Source organism: Salmo trutta, chromosome 20 (assembly GCF_901001165.1).
Source record: "Salmo trutta chromosome 20, fSalTru1.1, whole genome shotgun sequence".
Lineage (NCBI taxonomy): Eukaryota > Metazoa > Chordata > Actinopteri > Salmoniformes > Salmonidae > Salmo > Salmo trutta.
In genome coordinates, this window is record NC_042976.1 from 9,333,377 (window position 1) to 9,352,676 (window position 19,300).

The window sequence follows — 19,300 nt, forward strand, 5'->3', positions numbered from 1 at the left end:
TAATAAAATATGTTACTAAAATAAAATAGCTTGCAGGAACTTCAGAGTTAGATAATGGGGTGGTGTATATTCCTATCAGAGTTTGATAATGGGCGGTTAAGAGTGGTGAGCCAGTAACCGAAAGGTCGCTGGTTCGAATCCCCGAGCCTACTATAAGTCGCTCTGGATAAGAGTGTCTGCTTAATGATGTAAATGAAAACAATGGGGTGGAGTATCAGGGTCTGATAACGGGGTGATGTATATTCCTATCAGAGTTTGAGGGTGCATATTGATTTCGGGGTGGTGCATATTGACTACGGGGTGGTGCATATAAGTGTCAAAGAGAGAGGTTATTTCCATTTCAAATGTGATGGTGGCCTAGCAATAACTACAGAGTCGCATATCTCACCAAACACCCTCCAAGTATGCAAAACAATCAATGGCTAAGCACCACAACATATTAGATATGGAAATGGTGAGAATAAATTGTTTATTTAAATAAAACAGTGTATATTGCAGGGTCGGGGTCAATTCCATTTCAATTCAAGTCAGAAAGTCTACCAAATCTTGAAAAGCATTGAAGAGAATTGGAATGGGAATTTCACTTCCTGAATTGACTGAAGGGCAGGCGGGGACTCACAGTTGTGGCAGGTGGCTCCAGTGTATCCTGTGCCAGAGCAGTCGCAGTAGAAGTGGCTCCAGGACTGTGAACACTGCCCTCCATGTTCACAGAAGTTGGGCAGACATCTGGGGAGACAGGGAAGATCAGACAGTGGGAAGGAGTACAATTAACCTGGTACCAGAGAGGCAAAGCCATGGCGACAGCGATGCTAAAACAATGTGGTTGCTCCCACTCTGAATGAACTGAACTAGCTGGAGTTAATGGTTTGATGACACTACAACATACACACTAGGGCTGCAGGTAGTCTATTGGTTAGAGTGTTGGGCTAGTAACACGAGCTGACAAGCTAAAACTGTCGTTCTGCCACTGAGCAAGGCAGTTCCCCGGGTGCCGAAGACGTGGATGTTGATTATGGCAGCCTTCCGCACCTCTCTGATTCAGAGGGGTTGGGTTAAATGTGGAAGACACATTTCAGTTGAAGGCATTCAGTTGTACAATTGACTAGGTATCCCCTTTTCCCACTTGACTGACAATGACAGGTGTTGTGATATCTACTTAACAACAAAACAGCTGTAATTATTCATGACACAGTCTAATCTCACAGGGAGCTGTTTAAAGATCAGAGCATCTGCATACAAAACTCCTTAGTGTCAGAAGATTTTACCAAACAGAATATTGAGTTTACTGTTCGGAATTTCATAACATGTTGGTTATTTTCCTTTTTGGTTGGGTCTCAAATTCTATTGAACCAGCCAAACTGATTTCAGTGTAAGGCAGGTGTTTGTGCATGCATTAGTTTGTAAACAAAGTCACTGCATAAACATGCATGGCTAAGGTAGGTGTAAGTAACCCAACCCCCTCTCCCTGTTAACAATATGCAGAAACATTCCCAGTGAAATGTCTGATTGGCTATGGAAAGACACTTCGATTAATAGTGCCTTCCTCATACCTCTCGAACTTCCAAAATTACCAGATTTTTTTTATTAGTATTATTTAATTCAGCTTTAATTGTGAATCCTGTCCCAGGAGGAGCTCTGATTTAGTGGTGTTTGTGCTTACAACACAGCCATTTCAAATTCCATTTACCTATTTAGCTCTACAAAGGGAGTCAACTGTTCTCCGGATAATGTTCAGGTGATGGTTTAATTATTGTTGTGCTATTTTTATTCATGCACATTGAAGAGGCTTTGTGGACCATATAATGATGCTGCTCAACTTGCAGAACTGTTTCTCTGCGATACATCGGTCAGTGAAGTTTGTGGTAATAGTCAATGGCGAGGAACGCTCTTGTTCAACAAAATTAGCAATATTCTGAGAGCTTTTTATGTTACGTAATTAGTTTCCTCGGTGACAAGGAAATGAATTGCTTTTGTGTAATGTATGTCACAAGCTAAAGTGCTGGGTTGGGCATGTCTCCTAATGGATATATTGAACAGTCAGAGGGACCCTTGGCCTCCTCTCCGAGGTGACACATGAAAGCTGTGGTCTGCCAGTCAACTGGCTGTTCAACCTAAACCTGGCACGGTCCTGGAGGATGACAGCTGCTCATGAATGTTTTAAAGCTGGAGAATAGGTGATGGAGAGAGATGGAGGCCTAGCTATGCTATGTTTTACTATTAATAAACAGGAAGTGTGTTGAGCAGAAGGAAGGATCAATCACTGTTTTGAAACATTCTGAAAAGGTAAAAGGATAGAGAGAACAACTGCCAGGATGTTGGAGTAATCTTGTTTGATTGTAGTGATTAGTCCATTATTGTGGAGGTTGCTCAATTATAAGTAGGTAAGCATTATTGAAAAGGTTAACCTGTTAGGGCTAGGGGGCAGTATTTACACAGCCGGATAAAAAACGTACCCGATTTAATCTGGTTACTACTCCTGCCCAGTAACTAGAATATGCATATAATTATTGGCTTTGGATAGAAAACACCCTAAAGTTTCTAAAACTGTTTGAATGGTGTCTGTGAGTATAACAGAACTCATATAGCAGGCAAAAACCTGAGAAGATTCCTTACAGGAAGTGGCCTGTCTGACCATTCCTTGAGCTTCTTGCCTCTGTTTATTGAAGACTGAGGATCTTTGCTGTAACGTGACACTTCCTACGGCTCCCATAGGCTCTCAGAAGGCGGGAAAAAGCTGAATGTTGTCATTCCAGCCCCAGGCTGAAACACACTAGCGCTTTTGGCAAGTGGCCGATCAGAAGACAATGGGCTTAGGCGCGTGCACGAGTCCACCCCATGCTTTATTTTCTTTCGTCTTTTTACCTAAACGCAGATTCCCGGTCGGAATATTATCGCTTTTTTACGAGAAAAATGGCATGAAAATTGATTTTAAACAGCGGTTGACATGCTTCGAAGTACGGTAATGGAATATTTAGAAAATATTTGTCACGAAATGCGTCGTGCTCGTAACCCTTCTTTACCATTCGGATAGTGTCTTGAACGCACGAACAAAACGCCGCTGTTTGGATATAACTATGGATTATTTGGGACCAAACCAACATTTGTTATTGAAGTAGAAGTCCTGGGAGTGCATTCTGATGAAGAACACCAAAGGTAATAACATTTTTCTTATAGTAAATCTGAGTTTGGTGAGTGCTAAACTTGCTGGGTGTCTAAATAGCTAGCCCTGTGATGCCGGGCTATCTACTTAGAATATTGCAAAATGTGCTTTCACCGAAAAGCTATTTTAAAATCGGACATATCGAGTGCATAGAGGAGTTCTGTATCTATAATTCTTAAAATAATTGTTATGCTTTTTGTGAACGTTTATCGTGAGTAATTTAGTAAATTTTTAGTAAATTCACCGGAAGTTTGCGGGGGGTATGCTAGTTCTGAACGTCACATGATAATGTAAAAAGCTGGTTTTTGATATAAATATGAACTTGATTGAACAAAACATGCATGTATTGTATAACAGAATGTCCTAGGTGTGTCATCTGATGAAGATCATCAAAGGTTAGTGCTGCATTTAGCTGTCTTCTGGGTTTGTGACATTATATGCTATTTTGAAAAATTTGTGTCTGATTATTTCTGGCTGGGTACTCTGCTGACATAATCTAATGTTTTGCTTTCGTTGTAAAGCCTTTTTGAAATCGGACAGTGTGGTTAGATTAACCAGAGTCTTGTCTTTAAAATGCTGTAAAATAGTCATATGTTTGAGAAATTGAAGTAATAGCATTTCTAAGGTATTTGAATAACGCGCCACAGGATTCCACTGGCTGTTACGTAGGTGGGACGATTTTGTCCCGCAGACCCTAGAGAGGTTAAACAGCGTTTGACATGCTTCTAAATACGGTAATGGAATATTTTGAATTTTTTTTGGCACGAAATGCGCTCGCGCGTTACATTTCGGATAGTGACCTGAACGCACGAACAAAACAGAGGTATTTGGATATAACTATGGATTATTTGGAACCAAAACAACATTTGTTGTTGAAGTAGAAGTCCTGGGAGTGCATTCTGACGAAGAACAGCAAAGGTAATCCAATTTTTCTAATTGTAATTCTGAGTTTAGGTTGTCCCAAACTTGGTGGGTGTCAAATTAGCTAGCCGTGATGGCCGAGCTATGTACTCAGAATATTGCAAAATGTGCTTTCGCCGAAAAGCTATTTTAAAATCGGACATAACGATTGCATAAAGGAGTTCTGCATACTGTCAAATACTTATTTCCCTCATTAAAATGCAAATCATTTTCTAACATTTTTGACATGCATTTTCTGGATTTTGTTGTTGTTATTCTGTCTCTCACTGTTCAAATAAACCTACTATTAAAATTATAGACTGATCATTTCTTTGTAAGTGGGCAAACGTACAAAATCAGCAGGGGATCAAATACTTTTTCCCCCACTGTAAAACAAACACCCCCTGCCACGTCATGACCAAACTACAATAACAAACAACCCCTTTTACTGGTCAGGACGTGACAGATATTGCTTCAATATATCCACATAATTTTCCTGCCTCAGGATGCCATCTATTTTGTGAAGAGCACCAGTCCCTCCTGCAGCAAAGCACCCCCAGAACATGGCGCTGCCACCCCTGTGCTTCACGTTTGGGAAGGTGTTCTTCGACTTGCAAGCCTCCCCCTTTCTCCTCCAAACAGAACGATGGTCATTATGGCCAAGCAGTTCTATTTTTGTTTCATCAGACCAGAGGACATTTCTCCAAAAAGTACAATCTTTGTCCCCATGTTCAGTTGCAAACCGTAGTCTGGCTTTTTTACTGGTGGTTTGGAGCAGTGGCATCTTTCTTGCTGAGCGGCCTTTCAGGTTATGTCGATATACAGTTGAAGTCGGAAGTCTACATACACTTAGGTTGGGGTCTTTAAAACTCATTTTTCACCACTCCACAAATTTCTTGTTAACAAACTATAGTTTTGGCAAGTTGGTTAGGACATCTACTTTGTGCATGACAAAAGTAATTTTTCCAACAATTGTTTACAGACAGATTATTTCACTGTATCACAATTCCATTGGGTCAGAAGTTTACATACACTAAATTGACTGTGCCTTTAAACAGCTTGGAAAATTCCAGAAAATGTTGTCATGGCTTTTGAAGCTTCTGATAAGCTAATTGACATCATTTGAGTCAATTGGAGGTGTACCTGTGGATGTATTTCAAGGCCTACCTTCAAAGTCAGTGCCTCTTTGCTTGGCATCATGGGAAAAATCAAAAGAAATCAGCAAAGACCTCAGAACATTTTTTTGTAGACCTCCACAAGTCTGGTTCATCTTTGGGAGCAGATGCCTCACATATGCCTCACAAATCCTCAACTGGCAGCTTCATTAAATGGTTCCCACAAAACACCAGTCTCAACCTCAACAGTGAAGAGGCGACTCCGGGATGCTGGCCTTCTAGGCAGAGTTGGAACGAAAAAGCCATATCTCAGACTGGCCAATAAAAATAAAAGATTAAGATGGGCAAAACAACACAGACACTGGTCAGCATCCTGGAGTCTCCTCTTCACTGTTGACATTTAGACTGGTATTTTGCGGGTACTATTTAATGAAGCTGCCAGTTGAGGACTTGTGAGGCATCTGTTTCTCAAACTAGACACGCTAATGTACTTGTCCTCTTGCTTAGTTGTGCACCGGGGCCTCCCATTTCTCTTTCTATTCTGATTAGAGACAGTTTGCGCTGTTCTGTGAAGGGAGTAGTACACAGCGTTGTATGAGATCTTCAGTTTCTTGGCAATTTCTCGCATGGAATAGCCTTCATTTCTCAGAACCAAAATAAACTAACAAGTTTCATCAGAAAGTTTTGTTTCTGGCCATTTTGAGCCAGTAATCAAATCCACAAATGCTGATGCTCCAGATACTCAACTAGAAGGACAGTTTTATAGCTTCTTTAATAAGAACAGTTTTCAGCTGTGCCAACATTATTGCAAAATGTTTTTCTAATGATCAATTAGCCTGTTAAAATGATAAACCTGGATTAGCTAACACAACATGCCATTGTGTGATGGTTGCTGACAATGGGCCTCTGTACACCTATGTAGATATTCCATGAAAAAACAATCTCCCGTTTACAGCTACAATAGTCATTTACAACATTAACAATGCCTACACTGTATTTCTGAACAATTTTAATGGACAAAAAATATCACTTTCTTTCAAAAACTAGGACATTTCTAAGTGACCGCAAACTTTTGAACAGTAGTGTATATCCTCTGCCTTAGTTCATGTTCACTTACACTTGAGAAAATGATTTCACAAGCTTCAGGTCCAAAATAAACTACAACTGTCACCAGCACCATAACATCAAATGAGGAGACTGCAATTATGTGCTTGCACACTCCAAACATAGTCGCTGAAAAAAGGTCTGACAATAATCAAGTGTCAAATATTGGGTTAGTTGCATACAAACAAAAGTCCCATGCATGTGCTTTAAGTGCAACATTGTCACATCACTTCAAAATTCAAATACTGTATACAGTAATTCACTGGTCATCCTAAAAGCCAACACTTCCTATGGCTGCCTTTCCTTCCAGTTCTCTGCTGCCAAAACTGGAACGAATTGCAAAAATGTACTGAAGCTAGAGACTTATATCTCCCTCTCTAAATTCGAGCATCAGCTGTCTGAGTAGCTTAACAATCACTGTACCTGTACACAGCCAATCTGTAAATAGCACACCCGACTACCTCATCCCCATACTGTTATTCATCTTCTTGTACTTTTGCCCCCCAGTATCTCTACTTGCACATCATCATCTGCACATCTATCACTCCAGTGTTAATGCTAAATTGTAATTATTTCGCCTCTATGGCCTATTTATTGCCTTACCTCCCTACATTTGCACACACTGTACATCGATTTTTCTATTTTGTTATTGACTGTACGTTTGTTTGTGTGTAATTCTGTGTTGTTGTTTTTGTCGCACTGCTTTGCTTTATCTTGGCCAGGTCGCAGTTGTAAATGAGAACTTGTTCTCAACTGGCCTACCTGGTTAAATAAAGGTGGATTTAAAAAGGTGATACCTGTCATGGATGCCACATGTGTCAAACTGCAGCTCCTTGTAGTCTCCTAGTCGTCCTTGGTGCACCAGGTTCAGGTCCATGGGCTGGCTGTTGATGGAGAAGAGACGCATGCACCCCTGGAATGCCAATGTGGGGTTCTCACAGTACGAGTCACTCGAGGACGAGGAGGGGCAGCCTAATGGAACAAACAGCAGAGGGATGTTTATGTAACCAAACATCTGCCAAATCAGCTTCTACTGTAATAATGCAACAAAAGAGGCTTACACAAATATGTTAAGATGCTAAGAGGGTGGTGTGCTGACTGATTTACTGACTGGAGACATACAAGTAGAAATGACAAAAATGGAAATGATTTAAACAGTACATGCACATTCATTGTTTTTTTCTTCTTCAGTGTGACACTTCTGTACAGTTTTTTAATCTCCGTTATGGCTGAGAGAGAAGTTACCCCCCCCCCCCAAAAAGAGAGCAACTTTAAACCTGTCAAGACATGCCACTATGCAAGTTGAAGCTTTTTAAAAGCAGCTTAATAAAACACCAGCTATCAGAAGATTGTAGATTCACATGGCATGTTCTGGGAAGCTAAAGTTTGTACAGGGATGTATTAAGTCAATCTCTGCCTACAAAGCAATGTCAACTCCACTAAGGGACTGAAGTGATGATGACAAAGAGTGAGACTTCGTAGGTATTACAGTCCACAGATTTATCAAGTCATTGACTTTCTCCTGTAAATACCAAAGCATATTTTAAAATGTAACTTTTGGTCATACTATCTGTCCTCTTACCTCCGAAGTAGAGGCTGTCTCCTGCCTCCATGTGGTCTCCCAGCTCCATAGTTGAGGACGGCTCATTGTCTAGAGTCATGGTGACCTGGAGACCTCGGGAGCTGAGACTCGCAGAGTGCCACAGTCCATCATTCACTCTGTGACCTGTTGACACACGGGGTCAGTTATGAGTTAAACAGTTTATAAAGACCCGATCAATCTCTGCATATGACTGTGGTTTTACAATAGTAACTACACTGTTGCAAATTCATTTAAAAAAAACAATTTTAGAATACATTTTTATATTTATATTTCTAATCTTGTTTGTCTGCAACAAAGCTCTGCATTCAATCTGTTGCTGGTGTTGACTTTATGGCTCTCCCTACACGCTACACACACATTTCATATCGTTTCCCCCCCACACTATCAAATAAACAAAGGATCACCCACAACCCCCAGTCTGTTGTGTTTGTGGTTCCATTTTGAGAAGGAACCAATGGAAAAATCTCAGAGGTATAATCTTTGCTTTTTGATTTAATTAAACTCAGGCTTTTACAGTGAAGGGCATCCAAGCTGTGTGTCTACAATCCCCTCTGTGCTTGCCATCTGCCTGCAGTGTTAGAGTGAAGTTGCAGGCCAGGAGAATTACCATGGAATGGGATTAAATGCGCTATATTTCAAGCAGTAAATAGTTTGAAACAAACAAAAAAAGCACACCTGGTGCAAACGTTGACTCTGAAAAGCCTCTAACATGCAACAGATTGGAGGACGACCTCAGCATGTTTTTTCTGATCACATCTGGATTATTTTGCAGTGATTGAGATCAGTCCAAAATGACACAAACCTAACTATGTCTGTCTGCATTGAGGGATTCTGTGTTTTGGGATTTAGTTATTGCTACAGGATTAGCGAGACAGAGCATATTTCATCTCCCCATGGTGGGAAATGGACAAAACCAAATGCTTATCATTGTGTGTGAACTCAGAAGAGATAAGCACAGAGCCAACTGAATGGATTCTCTCTTATAATCTTTTCTCATAATCTTTACTATCACTATCAGACTATTTAATGTAGAAAACCCCAAACATTCAGGGTCACAAATGCATTCTCTGCAATAATAAATGGGTTTCTCATTGTCTGCCTGCTTCACTGGAACAAAGAGCCTTTTCTACTATGAGTCCCCATAGACAGAACCACTGATTCCAGCATAGAGTAGGTCTGGGTCAGCTAGACTCGAGGCTGTTGGCCCTTACCGGTGGAGACCTCTTCTTTCTGCTGGGCTGACATGTGGTGGGTCAGGCGCAGCCGACTGTTGCTGATCTGCAGCTCCAGTCGCTGGGGCTCCAGGGCCAGCTGGGTGGAGAGCAGTAGCCCGTCTGGGTTCCACGTTCTGAACTGGAAACGCACAGCGAAGCCCCCCGAAGCAGACGGCGTGGCCGGGAGCGACAGGAAGCTGCTGCTGGAGCTCAGGAAGGTAGTGGACACCAGCTGGGGCTCAGAGCATGAGAAGGTCACATTGCCCTGGTGACACAAATGGAACACAGTCTTACAGTCACCTTGCCCTGATTCACATCAACTCTCAACATTTCAGGGTTAATTAAACAGTTATGTCAACTCTGTAAGTGTAGTGCTGCTATTAATTACTACAAACACTCCCTACTGGCCCCCTTTCTAGAAGGGAGAGAGAGATGGAGAAAGAGACAAAAACAAGTACAGTATCGAGAGAGAGAAAGAGACGGAGAGACAGAGTATGAGGGGAAAAATACAGAAAGAGATAGAGTGGGAGAGAGGGAGAACGAGGGAACGAGAGAGACGAAATGAACTCTACAGGGAGCAGGGTTAAATGTCACTGCCAGCCCCACTGTGACTCCTAGGGACAGGAAGAGCCAGTACAGAGGACATGAGTTCCTGTACACTGGAAAAGGTCAGAGCAGTATGGGGATGAACACATCATTGATCTTGGTGACATGGAGTGGCAGCAACCACCAAACTTGATTTCAGAGTGATTCTGTTTCAATAGGCTGACACTGACTCACACAGGATTATTGTGTTCAGGAATCATTGATAACTTAAGTTAGTTCTATTTCAGTGTTAGTGGATTTATTGTTAGAGGTAAGGTGAGATTTGTTTGTGTTTGGGGCTGTAACACCACTGAGCCAGAAGGGTACTTAAAGTTAATATCCATTGAAGATGTCATTTAGGGTCTGCACTAGACCCTAACCTTAAATAATGCAATCTACCTCTATCCTACTAACAATACTTGTATGCTGAATGGATCACTGGTTACAGCTCCTGCGCCACCTCATCACTGAGCCTGGATCTCTTTCCAAAACAAGAACATAGAACACGGTTTTCTCAGCTAAGAGTGGTTCTCGCCACGCAAATGTAAATCCCTGCTTCCCTATCTGCAGTATGATGGTTTATTACTCAACAAATGTTATGGTCCTCTGGCTCTCTAAGGTTATGTGTTGTTAACCTCCACTTCTAACACAATGGAGCATTATCACGTACATAAGTGAATATATTGGTCATGCAGTGCAAAATAAACTTAGGTCTTGGCCTATACATTAAAAATGAATAGTTGAAAAGCTCTTACCACGCTGTAGATCTGAGGCTTGCGTCGCTTGGCTAGGTCGATGATGTTGATCCCGTTGTAGTAGAGGTTCTCAATGCAGCCATGGAAGTTCTTCCTCAGGAAGGTACCAGGCTTACCTGGCAGTGGGATGCCCCCGAAGCTGAGCTATGATGAGGACAGAGTGTGAAGTATAGACATGTTAGAACAAAAAAGAAGAAAAGTCCTTTGAGTGTCAGGTGTCACGTTGAAAAGAGATTCTAAAGAGATAGACCAAGGGCTCTATTTTCGTTAAAGGGGTGCTAGCGTCAAGCACACGCTAGTTTGTAATTTCATCAAGTAAAAACTGTCACGCTGGCATTTTCCAGCCCTAACGCCAGGTTCAGCAATTTACATGTCTTATATCAGCTCACTTGCGCTCAGATGGGCGGGGTGGAAATATTTGAAGTGTTCCCTTAAAAACATGATCCAAAGTGCTAATTTCAGGCAGCGCTGAGAGGGATATTTAAGAGCAACCAAAAGCTGGTTTTAGCGGTAACGCAGTTGAGTCGGTTGAGGCATGGTGTGGGAGCCTGCCGAGCCAACCGAGGCTTGTGAGCCTCTCGAGGCAGCTGAGGCATGGGAGCCTGACGAGCCAGCTGAGGCATCCCCGATTGCTTCGGCAGCGGCACACGGACTCGCTGATGCTTCCAATTGTGGTGTCTGCATTCTATAACGGTTCCGTAACCACAGATGCTGGGAGACGGGAAACAAGTACAGGGTGAGGATTTAATATTAAATAGACATGAAACTAAACAAGACTAGCGTCTGGACAAGAGAAACAAAACAACATCAATGCAGACACAAAAATGAAACTGAGGAAGTGACAGATATAGGGAAGGCAATCAATGACGTGATGGAGTCCAGGTGAGTTGGCTGAAGCGCTGGTGCGTGTAACGATGGTAACAGGTGTGCGTAATGATGAGCAGCCTGGCGACCTTGAGCGCCAGAGAGGGGGAGCAGGAACAGACGTGACAAGCATAGCCTTCCCTCCTCTCAATTAAGGCTTTTTTTTTGTCTGCCCAATGCAATCGCGAAGTAGTCATGACTGTCATTAAAGGGTTTGGCTCCTGAGACTGCTTGGAAATAAATCTTAATCACCAAAGCAGGCCCACATTACTTCAACCATGCAGGTCCCGTTTTGGATGTGCGTAAAACCCTCTATAGTCTGCGTTGGTTTAATAGTATATGCCCACAGGGAGAAATGATGGTGCCTGTAAGTGTGATCAAGCCTATATAAAACAAGATATTGTATCATTTGGTTTAGAACATGATTAGAATTATTCGTTCTCTTTTTAGGCCTTATCAAAAATGAATTGAATCGTGCTTATTGACAATATTTGGTATGTCCATGCTCAGCCATAATGCAATTTACACTAGGCCTATATCAGCATGAACGCTATGGAAGCTTTGCAAATACTTAGAATAATGTGGACTGCAAATGGGTTCAAGTTAACCTATTTAGCAAAGGGATGGGATAGGTTTACATTTTGTTATTTCGTTTCTGTAAACCATTTAACAAACTATAACAGATTAACATTGGAATTGAAGTTGACTCCAAGGCAATACATAAAAGACCGTAAATAAAAAAACAGAAGAAACCACATATTTTGCCATGTAGCACGCTCTGATTGGCCAGTGAGGGGCCAAGTCTCGACACACGCACAACTTGCTTATTCATCAAAACCCAGGACTTTCACGTCAACGCCAGAAAGTGCGCCGATAATTGTGATAGTCAAAATCTAAAAAAATCTGACACACTCCTGAAGCTATAGTGCTACCGCCAAGCATTTAGATTTACCATTGTGTTAGGTTTGTTAAAACAGAACCCCAAGTATTATTCTTAATCTTACCATGGCATACATTTAAAGTGTTTTTCTGACTGGGTGCTGGTGGTGTAATGTTTTCAGACCTACTGTAAAGGAATATTCTGGATGTTTGGATAGACCCACCTCATAGTCCACCTCCAGGGAGTCTCCTTCCCCCTTGGTCCTGAAGTGCTGTGTGTGGGTGTCCACGGTGAGGTTGACCTGCTTGTTGAAGCGCTCGATGAGGACAGAGTGCCAGTGCTGGTCGTCCAGAAGACTGCTGAGAGTGACCGCAACACGACCACTGCTGAACCGCAGCCTTGTGTCATCTGAAGACAGAGAACAGACAGAGAACAAGATAATATGGTTACTTTGATATAGATCATAAAACTGTCCAGTATTTTGAGGAAAGAAGAGGTCTGAAAGAATGTGCTCACAAGACATTCCCAAAACGGAGTACTAGAAAAGTCTTCCCCAGACTCAGCTGTTCATGATGTGGATCTTTATGGTTGTTAACACTGATCATTATACAGTTGCCATAGGGACCGTATTGATTTGATTTGTATTGAAAGAAGAGGTTCTCTCATAGGAAGTGCAGACAAGACAGTCATTTAAGAATCCTCTTCCCAGCTCAGCTGCTCACAATGTGGATCCTTAACAGTCTGAGTCTATCTTGTAAATGGAGCTCAGAAGCAGTGGTAACTGGAAGGGTATCAGAACACAAACATCCAGTTACCCTCCCAGACAGCTGCCCAGTCTGCTTTTAAATGGTTCAAATGACTATTCGATCCTTACCCAGAGACCCTTGTGTCCTGTTACACATGACCTCTAACCTCTAAACCCTGAGTTATGTGAGCCAAGTTGAGGTAGAGGGCCAACCTGCCCCGGGGTGACTAACTCACCCAGGTTGAGGTAGAGGGCCAACCTGCCCCGGTGTGACTAACTCACCCAGGTTGAGGTAGAGGGCCACCCTGCCCCGGTGTGACTAACTCACCCAGGTTGAGGTAGAGGGCCAACCTGCCCCGGTGTGACTAACTCACCCAGGTTGAGGTAGAGGGCCAACCTGCCCCGGGGTGACTAACTCACCCAGGTTGAGGTAGAGGGCCAGCCTGCCCCGGTGTGACTAACTCACCCAGGTTGAGGTAGAGGGCCAACCTGCCCCGGTGTGACTAACTCACCCAGGTTGAGGTAGAGGGCCACCCTGCCCCGGTGTGACTAACTCACCCAGGTTGAGGTAGAGGGCCAACCTGGCCCGGTGTGACTAACTCACCCAGGTTGAGGTAGAGGGCCAGCCTGCCCCGGTGTGACTAACTCACCCAGGTTGAGGTAGAGGGCCAACCTGCCCTGGTGTGACTAACTCACCCAGGTTGAGGTAGAGGGCCAACCTGCCCCGGTGTGACTAACTCACCCAGGTTGAGGTAGAGGGCCAACCTGCCCCGGGGTGACTAACTCACCCAGGTTGAGGTAGAGGGCCAACCTGCCCCGGTGTGACTAACTCACCCAGGTTGAGGTAGAGGGCCAGCCTGCCCCGGTGCAGCTCCAGTGTGATGTAGTCGCCCCTCTGACCCTCTCCATGGAGCAGCACCCCCTCAGCCTGGCGGCTCTTGAAGCTCAGCGAGATCACATCCTTCACCGTGCTCATGGACTTCTGGTTAAACCGGTAGAGCAGCGAGCTTCTGCCATCAAAGTCTGCCACGTACGATTCTAGACGGGGATTGAGAGAAGATCAAAGAATCATCGTGTTTTTGAAAATTGCCCCAACGATAGCTCTCTCTGTCACGTCTGAGCTGTGAGTTTTCTGTTGCCATTCATTTTGAGGGGAATTCAAGTGGCAAGTCCCATTTCTTTCAACAGTATTGAATTTTCACCACAACTTTTGATTGGAAGTATATGTCAAACTTGCAATTTTTTTTGAGGTACTTTTTATCACAACTCTCTAGCTCTGTCTAATAGATTCTCTAACACTGTGTCTCTGCTCAGTGCTCAGTTCATGTGGATGGGCCTGAACTGAAGACATAATGTAGTAAGTTACAGCAGCAGGGGAAATGTTGATTTCCTGTTTTTAAAGCCTGGATACATTATATTTTCTGATGGGATTCAGTTTGTGTAAGTAAAGCTGTCTGAGTAAATAATGCAATCTCTAACATGCACCTGCTATTCCAATGCAGAACAGAAGAAGGGTGATGTGCCTAGAGAAACAAGGGAAACTATGAGTAGAAGACATGTTTGGGCAAGCTGTTCAAATAATGTTTGCTTTACATTGTATCATATACATGACTATGCAAATAGTTTTTTTTTTAACTATCACTTATTTAAAGAATGTCTAACACATTCATGAACACACAAACAACATGCTAGAATTCCCCTAGCTTTTTCGAATGGTTTACTCAATCTAATGAGACAGTATTGTGTTTCAGTGGAAGTCACCATGGGATAAAGAAGGATTAATTTAAACTCCAAGGTTTTTACCCATATGTATATACCCAAATATGAAAAGTGAATAACTTAGCTGGGATGAGATATATATACAGTTGAAGTTGGAAGTTTACATACACTTAGGTTGGAGTCATTAAAACTTGTTTTTCAACCACTCCACAAATTTCTTGTAGACTTCTGAAGGTAATTGGTTGCACCAGATCTTATTGAGGGCCTTCATAGTAAAGGGGGGTGAATACTTATGAACGCACCACTTGTCTTTTTTTTTTTTCATTTCACTTCACCAATGTTGACTATTTTGTGTATGTCCATTACATGTAATCCAAATAAATATATTTAAATTACAGGTTGTAATGCAACAAAATAGGAAAAACGATAAGGGGGTGAATACAAGGCACTGTATGTATGTATCTATGTATGTATGTTTGTATCAATGTGGCATATAGATGGTTATATAAAATGGTTAAATAAAAGTACGTGAGAGAAAAAAATGGCCACGTTAGCTACCGCAGGCGACACGACCGTGATAAACAAATAGGAAGAACCCTCAGGTCGGCAGGTACGTCGATACAACACCGGCTTATCGACTCGTCGCGCAGCCCAATCAGCCACGCAAAACGGTCTTGAGAGGCAACAAATCTCCCCAATTAGCTGATTCACTTTTCATACATCCACTTCATTCGACACACCTACTCGCACATACTCCGCTCGCCATATTGGGCTGCAGTGACCCATACTTGGATGATGAGGGCCAGCCCACCGAAACAACTATACAAAAGGTATTACAAAGCAGTGCAGTGCAAGAGAGGTTAAGTTGCAAAACGACATAAAAAAAAACTATTTTACACATGACATTTGCATTGTAACATTATTCTACTCGCAACTAAATTCAGAAAATATTTTTATTGACAATGACATGAATGTAGTGGAGAATAGAGAGTGAACCAGTGATGAAGACAGCTCCAATGACTTGCTGGCACCGAGGCCCAGCGTGATGACTCAATCATGATTTATGGCATTGTTTGAATGGCAGACCATCCATATGCTTTCATAGGGGTCAAACATACCTTATCTGTGGTAATCTCGATGAAGAGACATTCCCACAGAAGTCCTTGTGTCACTGAATCCAGGAGAGGTGTGAAGACTGATGAAACTTGAAACGACGCAATGACTGTTACTGTGTGAATAATATTGTCATGTTTGGATTGTTTCATGAGTTCATAAAGAACTTTGAAATGTTCCATTGTACTGTAAGTGCTATGGATGTATCGTTACAGGGAAACTGTTATCCAGTTCGTGGGATGGCGGATAGTCAGATGGCGGATAGTTCAAAGAGGAGCAACACAGAGGTGTGCTCCTATCAAACAGTGTATCATGTATCGTACACACAATAGAGAATGCGTGTGAAGTGTTATGCTTTTTGTTTTAATGTTTTGGGCCATGCAAAGTGATGTTAATTAGACGATGGGAGATACTGGGATTCGGTGCTCTTGGAAGAATAAAAGTTGGGTTTAAAATGTCGATCATGGAGTAATTTGTAAACCGATCCCCTGATGTACAGTTGAAGTCGGAAGTTTATATAAAACTAGTTTTTCAACCACTCCACAAATGTCTTGTTAACAAACTACAGTTTTGGCAAGTCGGTTAGGACATCTACTTTGTGCATGACACAAGTCATTTTTCAAACAATTGTTTACAGACAGATTATTTCACTTATAATTCACTGTATCACAATTCCAGTGGGTCAGATGTTTACATACACTAAGTTGACTGTGCCTTTAAACAGCTTGGAAAATTCCAGAAAATGATGTCATGGATTTAGAAGCTTCTGAGCTTCTGATCATTTGAGTCAATTGGAGGTGTACCTGTGGATGTATTCAACATTTAACATTTACATTTAAGTCATTTAGCAGACGCTCTTATCCAGAGCGACTTACAAATTGGTGCATTCACCTTAAGATATCCAGTGGAAAAACCACTTTACAATAGTGCATCTAAATCTTTTGGGGGGGGGTAGAAGGATTACTTTATCCTATCCCAGGTATTCCTTAAAGAGGTGGGGTTTCAGGTGTCTCCGGAAGGTGGTGATTGACTCCGCTGTCCTGGCGTCGTGAGGGAGCTTGTTCCACCATTGGGGTGCCAGAGCAGCGAACAGTTTTGACTGGGCTGAGCGGGAGCTGTGCTTCCTCAGAGGTAGGGAGGCGAGCAGGCCAGAGGTGGATGAACGCAGTGCCCTTGTTTGGGTGTAGGGCCTGATCAGAGCCTGAAGGTACGGAGGTGCCGTTCCCCTCACAGCTCTGTAGGCAAGCACCATGGACTTGTAGCGGATGCGAGCTTCAACTGGAAGCCAGTGGAGAGAGCGGAGGAGCGGGGTGACGTGAGAGAACTTGGGAAGGTTGAACACCAGACGGGCTGCGGCGTTCTGGATGAGTTGTAGGGGTTTAATGGCACAGGAAGGGAGCCCAGCCAACAGCGAGTTGCAGTAATCCAGACGGGAGATGACAAGTGCCTGGACTAGGACCTGCGCCGCTTCCTGTGTGAGGCAGGGTCGTACTCTACGAATGTTGTAGAGCATGAACCTACAGGATCGGGTCACCGCCTTGATGTTAGTGGAGAACGACAGGGTGTTGTCCAGGGTCACGCCAAGGTTCTTAGCACTCTGGGTGGAGGACACAAGGGAGTTGTCAACCGTGATGGCGAGATCATGGAACGGGCAGTCCTTCCCTGGGAGGAGGAGCAGCTCCGTCTTGCCGAGGTTCAGCTTGAGGTGGTGAGCCGTCATCCACACTGATATGTCTGCCAGACATGCAGAGATGCGATTCGCCACCTGGTTATCAGAAGGGGGAAAGGAGAAGATTAATTGTGTGTCGTCTGCGTAGCAATGATAGGAGAGACCATGTGAGGATATGACCGAGCCAAGTGACTTGGTGTATAGTGAGAATAGGAGAGGGCCTAGAACAGAGCCCTGGGGGACACCAGTGGTGAGAGCACGTGGTGCGGAGACAGATTCTCGCCACGCCACCTGGTAGGAGCGACCTGTCAGGTAGGACGCAATCCAAGCGTGGGCCGCGCCGGAGATGCCCAGCTCGGAGAGGGTGGAGAGGAGGATCTGATGGTTCACGGTATCAAAGGCAGCAGATAGGTCTAGAAGGATGAGAGCAGAGGAGAGAGAGTTAGCTTTAGCAGTGCGGAGAGCCTCCGTGACACAGAGAAGAGCAGTCTCAGTTGAATGCCCAGTCTTGAAACCTGACTGATTAGGATCAAGAAGGTCATTCTGAGAGAGATAGCAGGAGAGCTGGCCAAGGACGGCACGTTCAAGAGTTTTGGAGAGAAAAGAAAGAAGGGATACTGGTCTGTAGTTGTTGATATCGGAGGGATCGAGTGTAGGTTTTTTCAGAAGGGGTGCAACTCTCGCTCTCTTGAAGACGGAAGGGACGTAGCCAGCGGTCAAGGATGAGTTGATGAGCGAGGTGAGGTAGGGGAGAAGGTCTCCGGAAATGGTCTGGAGAAGAGAGGAGGGGATAGGGTCAAGTGGGCAGGTTGTTGGGAGGCCGGCCGTCACGAGACGCGAGATTTCATCTGGAGAGAGAGGGGAGAAAAAGGTCAAAGCACAGGGTAGGGCAGTGTGAGCAGGACCAGCGGTGTCGTTTGGCTTAGCAAACGAGGATCGGATGTCATCAGCCTTCTTTTCAAAATCGTTGACGAAGTCATCCGCAGAGAGAGAGGAGGGGGGGGAGGGGGAGGAGGATTCAGGAGGGAGGAGAAGGTAGCAAAGAGCTTCCTAGGGTTAGAGGCAGATGCTTGGAATTTAGAGTGGTAGAAAGTGGCTTTAGCAGCAGAGACAGAAGAGGAAAATGTAGAGAGGAGGGCGTGAAAGGATGCCAGGTCCGCAGGGAGGCGAGTTTTCCTCCATTTCCGCTCGGCTGCCCGGAGCCCTGTTCTGTGAGCTCGCAGTGAGTCGTCGAGCCACGGCGCAGGAGTGGAGGACCGAGCCGGCCTGGAGGATAGGGGACAGAGAAAATCGAAGGATGCAGAAAGGGAGGAGAGGAGGGTTGAGGAGGCAGAATCAGGAGATAGGTTGGAGAAGGTTTGAGCAGAGGGAAGAGATGATAGGATGGAAGAGGAGAGAGTAGCGGGAGAGAGAGAGCGAAGGTTGGGACGGCGCAATACCATCCGAGTAGGGGCAGAGTGAGAAGTGTTGGATGAGAGCGAGAGGGAAAAGGATACAAGGTAGTGGTCGGAGACTTGGAGGGGAGTTGCAATGAGATTAGTGGAAGAACAGCATCTAGTAAAGATGAGGTCAAGCGTATTGCCTGCCTTGTGAGTAGGGGGGGAAGGTGAGAGGGTGAGGTCAAAGGAGGAGAGGAGTGGAAAGAAGGAGGCAGAGAGGAATGAGTCAAAGGTAGACGTGGGGAGGTTAAAGTCACCCAGAACTGTGAGAGGTGAGCCATCCTCAGGGAAGGAACTTATCAAGGCATCAAGCTCATTGATGAACTCTCCAAGGGAACCTGGAGGGCGATAAATGATAAGGATGTTAAGCTTGAAAGGGCTGGTAACTGTGACAGCATGGAATTCAAATGAGGAGATAGACAGATGGGTCAGGGG

At 43.9% G+C, this 19,300-nt stretch overlaps 1 protein-coding gene across 2 annotated transcripts in view; it reads right to left on the minus strand.

The window, feature by feature from the left end:
- Positions 1–19,300, minus strand: part of LOC115155523 (contactin-associated protein-like 5) — a 154,444-nt gene that overhangs the window by 36,273 nt on the left and 98,871 nt on the right. For both annotated transcript variants that reach the window (XM_029702203.1, XM_029702204.1), the window contains 7 exons: positions 13,760–13,963; positions 12,404–12,588; positions 10,437–10,580; positions 9,094–9,361; positions 7,862–8,005; positions 7,077–7,251; positions 620–726 (listed from right to left, as the gene is read on the minus strand). In XM_029702203.1, the coding sequence (XP_029558063.1) occupies positions 620–726; positions 7,077–7,251; positions 7,862–8,005; positions 9,094–9,361; positions 10,437–10,580; positions 12,404–12,588; positions 13,760–13,963 (1,227 nt within the window). The remainder of the gene's footprint in view (positions 1–619; positions 727–7,076; positions 7,252–7,861; positions 8,006–9,093; positions 9,362–10,436; positions 10,581–12,403; positions 12,589–13,759; positions 13,964–19,300) is intronic.